The sequence below is a fragment of the Notolabrus celidotus genome, chromosome 18 (genome assembly GCF_009762535.1).
Source record: "Notolabrus celidotus isolate fNotCel1 chromosome 18, fNotCel1.pri, whole genome shotgun sequence".
Taxonomy (NCBI): Eukaryota; Metazoa; Chordata; class Actinopteri; order Labriformes; family Labridae; genus Notolabrus; species Notolabrus celidotus.
In genome coordinates this window covers 402,075-414,239 of record NC_048289.1, presented here as the reverse complement: position 1 = coordinate 414,239, position 12,165 = coordinate 402,075, and the positions used below count along the sequence as shown (strand labels likewise).

At 44.6% G+C, this 12,165-nt stretch overlaps 1 protein-coding gene across 2 annotated transcripts in view; it reads left to right on the top strand.

Moving 5' to 3' along the window:
• The window catches only part of bms1 (BMS1 ribosome biogenesis factor), a 29,290-nt gene that overhangs the window by 2,281 nt on the left and 14,844 nt on the right, over positions 1 to 12,165 (top strand). For both annotated transcript variants that reach the window (XM_034708087.1, XM_034708086.1), the window contains exons 2-10: positions 2,087 to 2,267; positions 2,457 to 2,647; positions 5,304 to 5,383; positions 8,179 to 8,367; positions 8,461 to 8,603; positions 10,659 to 10,780; positions 10,860 to 11,053; positions 11,149 to 11,291; positions 11,397 to 11,905. In XM_034708087.1, the coding sequence (XP_034563978.1) occupies positions 2,095 to 2,267; positions 2,457 to 2,647; positions 5,304 to 5,383; positions 8,179 to 8,367; positions 8,461 to 8,603; positions 10,659 to 10,780; positions 10,860 to 11,053; positions 11,149 to 11,291; positions 11,397 to 11,905 (1,744 nt within the window). In that variant the 5' untranslated portion in view covers positions 2,087 to 2,094. The remainder of the gene's footprint in view (positions 1 to 2,086; positions 2,268 to 2,456; positions 2,648 to 5,303; positions 5,384 to 8,178; positions 8,368 to 8,460; positions 8,604 to 10,658; positions 10,781 to 10,859; positions 11,054 to 11,148; positions 11,292 to 11,396; positions 11,906 to 12,165) is intronic.

The following is a 12,165-nucleotide window of genomic DNA, read 5'->3' as shown; positions in this document are numbered from 1 at the left end:
TCATCAGCTGCATAGCTTCCTCATCCTACTGGAGGTCTAATGTAGTCAGACCCGGCTGGTGTACATGGTTGGACTCTTATCAGTACTGAGGTGCTGAGAAAGACATGCTGTCATCACTTTCAGACAGATATATCCAGGATTATTTAAACCAGGGGTTCCCAAACTTTTCAGGCCACGACCCCCAAAATACAGGTACCAAAGACTTGTGACCCCCGCTAAACCCTTGAAGTGATTACATGTTGTTTTATACTTCATTTAGCTGGTCTGCAGAAAATGAAGCACCTACATGCACACCTGGCTGTATTTCCTGTGGTGCTGTGAATTAACTTGCTGCTACTGATGCTCCTATAAGATCAGATAAGAAGTCCTTTACTCGTCCCACAACGGGGAAATTCAAGTGTCACAGCAGCAAAGTAGACCGTGCAAAAAATATATAAAGCAAACAAGAGCATATAAAGTATCAATTAGGGATGTACATTTAAAGTATTTTCCATGATCGATTTTTGGAAATGTTAACAATCAATTATCGATTAATTGATTAAAAAAACCTTATTATTCTTACGTCAAAAACATGACCAAATACGTTGTTTTCCCCCTAAATTGTATTTTCTACAGCAACAAAATGCATATAACTGACTGTATTGAATACGGGTACATGTTTAACACTGATTATCAACCATCAGGCTCGTAAAAATATTCTCCGCGGACATAATCTTATAAAGTGAAGGTTGAGACTACTAACAGAAAAGTACTTCAGACTCACAGTGTCCAGTTTTCTGTCTACTCGTTTTTATTGAGAAAAATAAACATGTGTATTCGGTCAGGTGTCAGCCGGGAGCGCAACCGGGTCAGAATCAGTCCAGCTGCAGAAAAGCTCAGACGGCTCTGATGTTGCTGGTCTGCAAACATAGCGTACCTGAATTTCCCACCTGTCTGTTGCCTTCGTATCCAAAGGTGGGAAATGTCCTGTTCAAGGTTGTCAACCTTCGTGTTCATGTCGTTGTTTGCAGCAGTTTTGTATTGATCCTCTTTTTTTTTTAAAAGCGCTCGTGGAGACCTGTCACTCAGCCGCAGCCGCCAGCAGAGCATCTCCGCTGTGCGCAACACCTTTAACAGCTGATTCACATCGAAACATGCTTTAAACTGAAAACACCTCCCTGATAGCTGAACCAAATATGAGACCACATGATGTTTGATCCACATGACGGAAAATTGAAAACAAAAATGCGTGTTTCGAGTAATTTCTTAACAATCAATTAATCAATACTATTATTGGTTATATAGTCTGACCACTGCAGGGAGAAAAGAACTGCTGTATCTCTCAGTGAGACACCGCGGGTGAAGAAGTCTGTCACTGAACGAGCTCCTTAGTGTTGTTATGGTCTATGAATTCATTGTTAACTTACCCTGACCTTAAGAGTCATCAGGCAACAAAGAAAGACAGAAAACTCAGGAAACATTTGAATTGTAAAATAATTTATTTGAATTAAACTATTTTTGTCAATATTTTTTAATAATAATGGGTAAAATAGGCAACTTTAGATCATTTAAAAAAGTAAAACAATTCTGGAACATCCTAATTAGTGCCTCGCAACCCCCCAGGGGGTCCCGACCCTCACTTAGGGAACCACTGATTTAAACACAGAGAGAGCTTTTCAAACACCATCTTTGATCTGTGAATGAAACCAGCTTCACTGAGACTCAGGTTTAAGAGCTGTGTTTCAATCTTTGCCCACATGATATGGTAAACATCAGGAATATGAACAGAGACATGTTGACAGAGTTTTACTGTCTGTGTTAGAGTCCTCTGTACCGACCCAACATGCTGTCTGAAAACCAGATCTGAAGGAGAGCTGAGAATCTTTGTGTTGATGAGACGGTCGATCTGTTTGGCTCATGTTGCTCTCCTGCTTTACAGACACTTCCTGTTTCAGTTCATGCTTCTCTATAAAAATCCAGCAGAAGCACTTTCCTGTGTTTTATAAACCTGCAGGAACATTCAGGCGTCACAAACTGCACTTTCATTCCCATCCTCTCTGTCCTGCCCGGTGTCATGCTCACTTTGATGAAGCTGTTTGTGTTTCAGTTTCCGGGATGGACGGGAAAGTAAAGGAACAGAAGCGACACCAGAAGAAGCACAGCGGGCCCAAAGCAGAGAAGAAGAAGCTCAGGAAGCAGGAAGGTACCACAGATGAAGATGAACGCAAACGAAACCCCAAAGCGTTCGCCGTCCAGTCCGCTGTTCGGATGGCCAAAACCTTCCACAGGTCAGAGATCATGAATATCTCTTAGTTTCCCCTGTTCAGATTCACACACTGAGTGTCTTTAACATGTGTAATCTGTTAATCTGTCAGCTGTAATCCTCAATGAGATTATAGAAGACACTTTGACATAGCGCTGATAATCTGAAGCAGAATACATTGATGATGAAAACTGTGTCTGTTTGAACTCTTCAGATCCCAGGACATAAAGACAAAGAAACATCACATCCCCCTGGTGGACCGGACTCCCCTTGAACCCCCTCCCATCGTCATCGTCGTAGTCGGGCCTCCCAAGGTGGGAAAGAGCACCCTGATCCGCTGCCTGATCAAAAACTTCACCCGCCAGAAGCTGGGGGAGATCCATGGACCTGTGACCATCGTCGCAGGTAAGTCTGATCCCTCTGCAGTCACATGACCTGTAACTCTGCAGTCACATGACCTGTTACTCTGCAGTCACATGACCTGTAACTCTGCGGTCACATGACCTGTAACTCTGCAGTCACATGATCTGTAACTCTGCAGTCACATGACCTGTAACTCTGCGGTCACATGACCTGTAACTCTACACTCACATGACCTGTAACTCTGCAGTCATATAACAAGTAACTCTGCAGTCATATAACCTGTAACTCTGCAGTCACATGACCTGTAACTCTACACTCACATGACCTGTAACTCTGCAGTCACATGACCTGTAACTCTACACTCACATGACCTGTAACTCTGCAGTCACATGACAAGTAACTCTGCAGTCACATGACCTGTAACTCTGCCGTCACATGACCTGTTACTCTGCCAGTACATGACATGTAACTCTGCCGTCACATGACCTGTAACTCTGCAGTCACATGACCTATAACTCTGCAGTCACATGACCTGTAACTCTGCCAGCACATGACCTGTAACTCTGCAGTCACATGACCTGTAACTCTGCAGTCACATGACCAGTAACTCTGCAGTCACATGACTTGTAACTCTGCAGTCACATGACCTGTAACTCTGCCAGCACATGACCTGTAACTCTGCAGTCACATGACCTGTAACTCTGCAGTCACATGACCAGTAACTCTGCAGTCACATGACTTGTAACTCTGCAGTCACATGACCTGTAACTCTGCAGTCACATGACCTGTAACTCTGCCCCTTCACATGACCTGTAACTTTGCAGTCACATGAGCTGTAACTGTGCAGTCACATGACCTGTAACTCTGCAGTCACATGACCTGTAACTCTGCAGTCACATGACCTGTAACTCTGCAGTAACATGAGCTGTAACTGTGCAGTCACATGACCTGTAACTCTGCAGTCACATGACAAGTAACTCTGCCGTCACATGACCTGTAACTCTGCAGTCACGAGTCACAGCCTGTAACTCTTCTTGTATTGTGTTTCCTCTCTGTTGCTCCTCCTGCATGTGTATATTCACATACGTCTGTATCATACATTAGATTAGCAGGGACAAACTGAATCTCCCTCCAGAATGAAACAGTGTTTCTGATTTTGTGCTCCCTGCTGATGGCAACCAGAAGCCAAGAAATGTTGGCCAGTGAAGCCTGGCAGCTGCACCTCTGAGTGTTGTCTCTGTGATGAGAGGACAGAGAGAGGAGACAGGAGGGAGAGAGACCGCTTGATTTCTGTGTCCAAATCTTTGATACCTGTGTTCCTAGATTCTTTGGCAGAGTATGTCCTCAGACTCTCTTGCCAATAAAGCTTTTTGAATTTAATAAAACAGACAAAAAGCTGCATGCAGCATGCTGGGGATGGATCAACTCTAACTGAACGTTTCATTTCATGGTCCACACATAAAAACATCATGGGATCCTGTGGTCATGTGATCCTGGGATTCTGTGATCCTGGGATTCTGTGATCATGTGATTCTGTGGTCATGTGATCCTGTAGTTCTGTGATCCTTTTATCCTGTCGTCATGTGATCCTGTGATTCTGTGATCCTTTTATCCTGTCGTCATGTGATCTTGTGATCCCAAGGTCATGTGATTCTGTGATCATGTGATCCTGTGGTCCTGTGATCCCGTGGCCATGTGATCCTGTGGTCATGTGATTCTGTTATCCTGTGATTCTGTGATCCTGTGATTCTGTGATCATGTGATTCTTTGGTCATGTGATCCTGTAGTTTTTGATCCTTCTATCCTGTCGTCATGTGATCTTGTGATCCCAAGGTCATGTGATCCTGTGATCCTGTGGTCATGTGATTCTGTGATCCTGTGATCCTGAGATCCTGTGATCCTGAGACTCTATAATAGCAGAGCAGGTTTGATGAAACATGGAGCTCCTGTGATCACATGTTTCAGCTCGGTTGGAAACAATGGCTGTTTCCGAAACGGCCTGCTACATACTACTTACTAATGTAGTAGGCAGTAGGTATTGCCTACTACATACTGCGTTTGAATTTAGTCTGTAGTATGACTGTTCTGTCCGATCTGTCATGCAGCATGCTGAGCCAGACATCGCTGGATTTCCGGTTTCGGAAAGCGGAAATAAACAACGGCGAAGCCGATAAATAAAAAGCTTATTTAGCATCCATTTATGATTTAAAAAGTTAGGAAGTGGTTTATATGTAATTTGATAACTTTCACAGCACCACAAAACGGATTTCATCCCGTCAAAAAATGAGGAAAAAGAAAAAGCAGAACGAGCGCTGTGCATTATGGGAAACAGTAGGTTTAGGCAGACTAGTCCGATGCACACTCAGATATTTTCCCGTATCAGTAGACATCCGGGGAGTTTTGGCAAACTGCAGATTTTGCTCTTGTTCACATACTACTTACTACATACTGAATTTTGGACATATCAGTACGTACTGCTAGTATAGTAGGCGATTTCAGAAACAGCCATAAACCTGCTTCAAACTGCCAAGACTCAGACCTTAACGGGTCTGAGTCTTACCATCTTGATGACATCACCCTGTATTTATTCTACTTAGTTGTATTCAGTGTGTTGATCTGTTGATCTGTTGGTGTCTGGTCTCTCCTGGTCCTACCTTTTCTCAATGTTTGGTATATGACATGATTTCTGCATCCTCAGGTAAGAAGCGTCGCCTGACCTTCATGGAGTGTAACAACGACATCAACACCATGATCGACCTCGCGAAAGTCGCTGACCTGGTGAGGAAACGAAAGCATGTCCTGAGATGTGAAGTGAAGTTTAGTTCTTTGAGCAGAAACCAGGAGAGTGACTTTATTAATCACAGACGGCTCAGTGTGCTCCACACAAACACAAGAAACAGGTTCAAACACACAGGAGACCTAAAGGTCAAACTGTAGTTCAAATTCTGAGTTCATGAAATTCTGAAAGAGTCTTCAGCTGTTTGGACCAGGGGTTCCCAAACTTTTCAGCCCGCGACCCCTAAAATATAGGTGCCAAAGACTTGTGACCCCGACTGTCCCTCAAAGTGATTTAATGTGTCTTCATTTAACTGGTCTGTAGAAAATGACCCTACCTATATGAGCATGTGTCTGTGTTTCCTGTGCTGTTATGAATGAACCTGCTGCTACTGATGCTTTGATAATGAACTGTTCACTAACTCTAAACTGAGGAGTCATCTGGAAACAAAGAAAGGCAGAAAACTCATTTTATATTTTCAAGGTTTTATTTTAAGTTTGTCTACTGTTTTTGTCCATATCTTTTACTATAACGGATAAAACATACTATTTTTATATAACTTAAAAAAAAAACATTCTGGAAAACATCTCTTGACCCCCTTTTGTGTCTCGCGACCCCCCTGGGGGTCCCGACCCACACTTTGGGAACCCCTGGTTTGACAGAAAGTCCAGCACAGACAGAAGAAGGGGCAGGCAGCAGAGTTCCTCTCAAGGCACATGGAAACTGAGGTGTTATAACCTGGTTTAAAGAGCTCTATGTAGGGCTGGGCGATTAAAACGATAATGATAATTATCGTGAAATTATTTTTCTCACTATAAATAGAACAAATGTATGATAAAACATTGATATATTTAAACCTGTAATTACTAGGGATGGGCAAGGACTTTTGAATATTCGAATATTCATTCTCTTGATAAAAATCGAAGAGTTACTTTGAACATTTTCTCATTTTAAAAGTACAATTTTTCATGGTTTTTACCATAGACTGTAAATAAAAATGGACAGCGTTGCTCCGCCTCTTCCCGTTGTACGGTTCTGAAGCCAAAAAAATCCCTCTCCTGGGCGCCGCCATTGTGCAGCCAGAGCCTGTGAAGCCACTGTAATAAGCTCCGCCCTACAGCGTAGTGTCATAAGATTCTGTGTGTCCTTTGAAGTTTCACTACATGGCGGCTGTGAATCAAAGGAAACAGGAAGTAAAACCCCGTTTTTTAAACTCTAATAACTAACGAAAAAGAAACTTTTCAGAAAAAAGAGGCCTTGAACACAAAACACTCAAATACTAACTACATATCACCACAGCATACGGATGTGAGAAACATTTGTACAACGTGTATTTATTTTTTAAAGTTTGACTGCTCCCCCATTAAAATGAATGGGGAGACGGATTTTTGGACCTATACTGCAGCCAGCCACCAGGGGGCAGTCACACTGCTGAAAGCTTCACCACCAGCCACCGGAACCTCTCCCTTGGTTTTTACCGGTGCCTGGTTGTAGTACAGTATTCCTGCCAGACGGTGGCTACAGAGCGTCTTAAAGCTGTTTGCTAACTGCATTAAATAACAGAAGAAGAAGAATGCTAACTGCATTAAATAACAGAAGAAGAAGAATGCTAACTGCATTAAATAGCAAAATAAGAAGAAAACATTAGCGGCAGTCGCAGGGATTTTCTCTGTTTCTGAATCTCACACTACTACACACGTATTTCAGAGACTGAGCATTACTGTTAAATGTAAACACACCACTCTTAGTCACAGAAACATTGACATAAAGGTCTAGACAGACGCTGGGTAGGGGTGGGAGGATTATTTAACTAAACATGTTTACAGTCTGGTTCAAAAAACGAGTGTAGTCTGGATAGCTCATTTCTAGATCAGCACACACTGTACGGGGGGGGGGAATTTTTTTGTAACGTGGTAATTTCGAAGATATTGAGATTATGACTCTTACATTGAGAGGCACAGCTGACTTGATTGACAGGTGGGAACACTGCAGCTGTTGGCGAGGAGGCTCAAAGCCCGCCTCTTTATGTCACAATTTCTCGTCAGCAGCAATATGGCTCCCGCCGCCGATTGGCCTCAAAACAGCGCTTCAGAAACAGATGGGTGATGTCACGGGTGCTACGTCCATATTTATACAGTCTATGATTCCCACCCAACAATAAACAGAAGAAGACGGCATGGAACAGCCAATCATGTCGCAGGGTGAGAGGTAGGCGGGCTTAAAGACATTTGGAGTGGAATGTAAACACAGCTGAAATGAGCGACACAAAACCTAGCAGCTCAAAGCAGAGTGAAAACATGCTCGACAAGAAAGGCCACTAAACTTCATCAGTGAAGATATTTTAGCTATTTACTAGACGACTAAATCCAGATACAAGCTAACAAACCGTCTGTTCTTCAACTTTCACTCAGGAGAAAAAAATCTGCCTTTAAAATGATATGACTGAATAATTTTATATTTATCGTGAAAATAATCAATATCGACTGATATGAAAAATGTTCCCGTGATATCATCTTTTCCAATATCGCCCAGCTCTAGCTCTTTGTCTGAGGTGCTGGTTCAGCTGTGTTTTAAACTCTACAGATACGACCCCTCGCTTTAGGAGAACATGTTAAAGATCTAAATGATGTTTCAGATCACTCAGAGATGTTTCTGTAGCGTGCATTAACTCACTCTGATGTCAGTGTTCAGGGTTTCTTCAGGTCTGAGTTCAAACAGTTTCAAACTTCTAGAAGGAACCAGAACTTGAATCAGCAGCAGGTGCTTTTAAGAACCAGATGCATTGTCTCCTCTCCAGGTCCTGATGCTGATCGACGCCAGCTTTGGCTTTGAGATGGAGACGTTTGAGTTCCTGAACATCTGCCAGGTGCACGGTTTCCCTCGTATCATGGGCGTGCTGACTCACCTGGACTCCTTCAAGAACAACAAGACTCTGAGGAAGACCAAGAAGAACCTGAAACACCGCTTCTGGACTGAGGTCTACCAGGTAAACACTGTCACCTGCTCTGTCCTTTGTAAGACCTGCTCCTGTATGACCCCCTTCATGACCTGACCTATGTGTACCTGTGTCCACCTGTAGGGGGCCAAGCTGTTCTACCTGTCAGGTATGGTGTACGGAGAGTATCAGACTCAGGAGGTGAAGAATCTGGGTCGGTTCATCTCTGTGATGAAGTTTCGTCCTCTGGTGTGGCAGACATCTCATCCCTACGTGCTGGCTGATCGGTGAGGGATCACCTAACACACCTGGATCCCTGATACACCTGACACCTGAACACCTGGGCCCGGTTTTTCAAAAACTTTAATCTGGATCAGAATGATCTGGATAGGATCAAATCTCAAAATTGGGTATTTCAAAAGCAGAGATGATCCTGATCCTACAAAAGTGGGATACTGATTTGATAATCCAATCCTGCCCAGAATCCAGATGAAAATTTTGATTTGGGGTATTTCAAAACTCAAGGGTGGAGATTAGGATAGGTTTGATGCTCAAGATCAGGATTATCCTGATCCCACTGGAAAGGTGGATTCAGGGTGGATTCAGGGTGGATTCAGGGTGGATTCAGGATGGATTCAGGGTGGATTCAGGGTGGATTCAGGGTGGATTCAGGATGGATTCAGGGTGGATTCAGGGTGGATTCAGGATGGATTCAGGGTGGATTCAGGGTGGATTCAGGATGGATTCAGGGTGGATTCAGGATGGATTCAGGGTGGATTCAAGGTGGATTCAGGATGGATTCAGGGTGGATTCAGGGTGGATTCAGGCTGGATTCTGGGTGGATTCAGGGTGGATTCAGGATGGATTCAGGGTGGATTCAGGGTGGATTCAGGGTGGATTCAGGATGGATTCAGGGTGGATTCAGGATGGATTCAGGGTGGATTCAGGATGGATTCAGGGTGGATTCAAGGTGGATTCAGGATGGATTCAGGGTGGATTCAGGGTGGATTCAGGCTGGATTCTGGGTGGATTCAGGGTGGATTCAGGATGGATTCAGGATGGATTCAGGGTGGATTCAGGATGGATTCAGGATGGATTCAGGATGGATTCATGGTGGATGTAGAGACATGTAGGACACATGACACATATTTAATCGGTATTTTATTCAATGCTTGCATAGTAAAGCAACACAGACCATACCAAAACAATATCCATTCTAAATTAAATTTAACATCAAATATTTTAGATGCAAAAACAATAATTTGACATTTCTTCCTCAGAAAGTGTAATACAGCATCTTTCAGCCTCTCTTCCAAGAGGTGAATACGAAGCTTTGTTTCCCTCTGTTGAAGTCAGTTTCATCAGCTCCTCAGCTACAGTGATCTGTTTCTCTGCCCTCTCAGTGTCTTTCCTCACCAGATCCTGACAGCCATCTTCACTCTTGACGTGGCCTCTTATGGGCGACGTCTGGTAATATATTTACTTGTGGTAAATGCAAACCTCGTCATCACTAACTGTTGTGAAATGAGCAGGATCGGTCCATGATGCAAGGATCTTGAGGGAGAGCCATATTTTTAGACAATTCCAACAAAATGCCTCAGATGGCATCATATTGGGTCACCGCGCAGACCCACTCTTACCGTGGCTTATGACACCTTTTGTGGTTGTAAACACTGACGCAGAGGAGAGATTCAACTGCGCTCATGGAAGAACTAGGAGCACAGTTGAACGATTGAGTGGGGTGTTGAAAAGGCGCTTTGCATGCCTGAACTACCTACGTGGAGTAGACCCACAGCGAGCATGCAACATAACTCTGGTCTGCATCACACTCTATAATGTCACTGAAGAACACAAGGCTCCTGAATGTGATGGAGGGTGATCATCCACAGCCCCAGACGGCCCTGACCGACCACTGGCAGCACTGAACCAGATGAAGCAGCTGGGCGCTCAATGCGCTGAGTTAAAGTCAACCATTATTTTTCTTTTGATCAATAGAAACATTAGTATGATAACAAAAAGTATTTTGTTTGACTTTATTTTTTTATCCCAATGAGACATTTAATATACACACCATGTTAATGAAATGTAAAAGCCTTTGAAAAACCAGGACAAAATCTACAAGATCACTATTATCTGGGCTAGCAAAAAAGGACTACAAAATCTGGATCGTTTTGATCCAGATTCAAGTTTTTGAAAAGCTGGGTTCTGGGGTTCACCCGTTCAAATGATTGTCTCTGATTATCTCAGCAGAGTCAGCCTGCTGTTTTCTCTGCTTAGGTGTGTAAACCTGAGCGCTCTCCTAAACTGGTCAATGAAGCGTTATTTGGTCTTCTCTCTCTCAGTATGGAGGACCTGACTAACCCAGAGACGGTGAGGACGGACCCAAAGTGTGACCGCACAGTCTCCCTCTACGGCTACCTGAGAGGGACGTACCTGAAGAACAAAGGCCAGGTCCACATCCCCGGTATGAGTGATGTTCCGCTCTGTGTCTGTCTCAGCTGGTGGATCTCTCCTGAAGGCTGACAGGTGTTGTTTCTCTGCAGGTGTGGGAGACTTCCAGGTTTCAGACGTGAACTTCCTTCCTGACCCGTGTCCGCTTCCCAACGCTCAGAAGAAGAGAGCGCTGAACGAGAAGGAGCGTCTGCTCTACGCTCCCATGGCGGGGGTCGGAGGGGTCGTTTACGACAAGGACGCCGTTTATATCGACCTACCTGCTAGCCACGTCAACCTGCAGCAGGTGTGTGCTTCATCCTGCCCCTCCCTTCCTTATGTTACCATAGTTTCTTCTTCTGTGGTCATCATGCATCATGATTCAACATGTCTGTGTTGCAGGAGGAAGGGCGTCCCACCACAGAGCTGGTTCAGTCTCTCATCGACACTCACGCCACTCTGGATGCAAAGATGGCCGCCAGTAAAGTGTCTCTGTTCAGCGGCTCGGCCACGCTGGACTCCACCGACATGGAGGAGCAGAGCGGGTGAGACTAGGACACACTCACCTCACCCACAGATTATTACTGCTGTTCATGGAGGTGTTCATCAGTAGCTCAACGTGTGTGTGTGTGCGTGTGTGTGTGTGTTAGAGAGGGGACGGGCCTTCAGGAGATGCGCGTGTTGGACCCGAACACCCAGAGAGAAAGGAGGAAGGTGGTCTTTACAGAGGAAGACAATGAGGACAACGACGATGATGAGGAGGAGGAAGAGGAGGAGGAGGAGGAGGAGGAGGAGGAGGGTGACAGTCAGGACAGCGGTGAGGAAGAGGAGGATGGTGGTGATGAAGATAACCTGTCCATGTTCCTGAAGAAGGCAAGATCCGAAACGACTCCTCCGCTGAAGAAACAGAAGCTGAAGGAGGAGGAGGATGAGGAGGAGGAGGAGGAGGAGGAAGAGGAAGAGAGGGCGGAGGCGCCAGTGTTCGCTGACAGTGAAGATGACCTGGAGAGGAGCGAGGATGAGGAGGAGGACAGTGATGAAGAGGAGGAAGTTGGGAGAGCAGGAGACTCTGGACACTGTTCTGAGGAAGAGGAGAGTGATGATGAAGATGAAGAAGAGGAAGAAGAATCAGAGAGTGAGGAGGAGAAAGAGGAAGAGGGTAAGTACACTTATAACTGTAGTGTTTGTAGATAAGAGATATGAAAATCAACACACCTTGGATAGGTCTGATCTAATCAAGTCTGTAATCCAGCCTGTAATCCAGTCTGTAACCCAGCCTTGATCCAGTCTGTAACCCAACCTGTAACTAAGCCTTGATCCAGTCTGTAACCCAGCCTGTAACCAAGCCTTGGTCCAGTCTGTAATACAGTCTGTAACCCAGCCTGTAATCCAGCCTTGATCCAGTCTGTAATCCAGTCT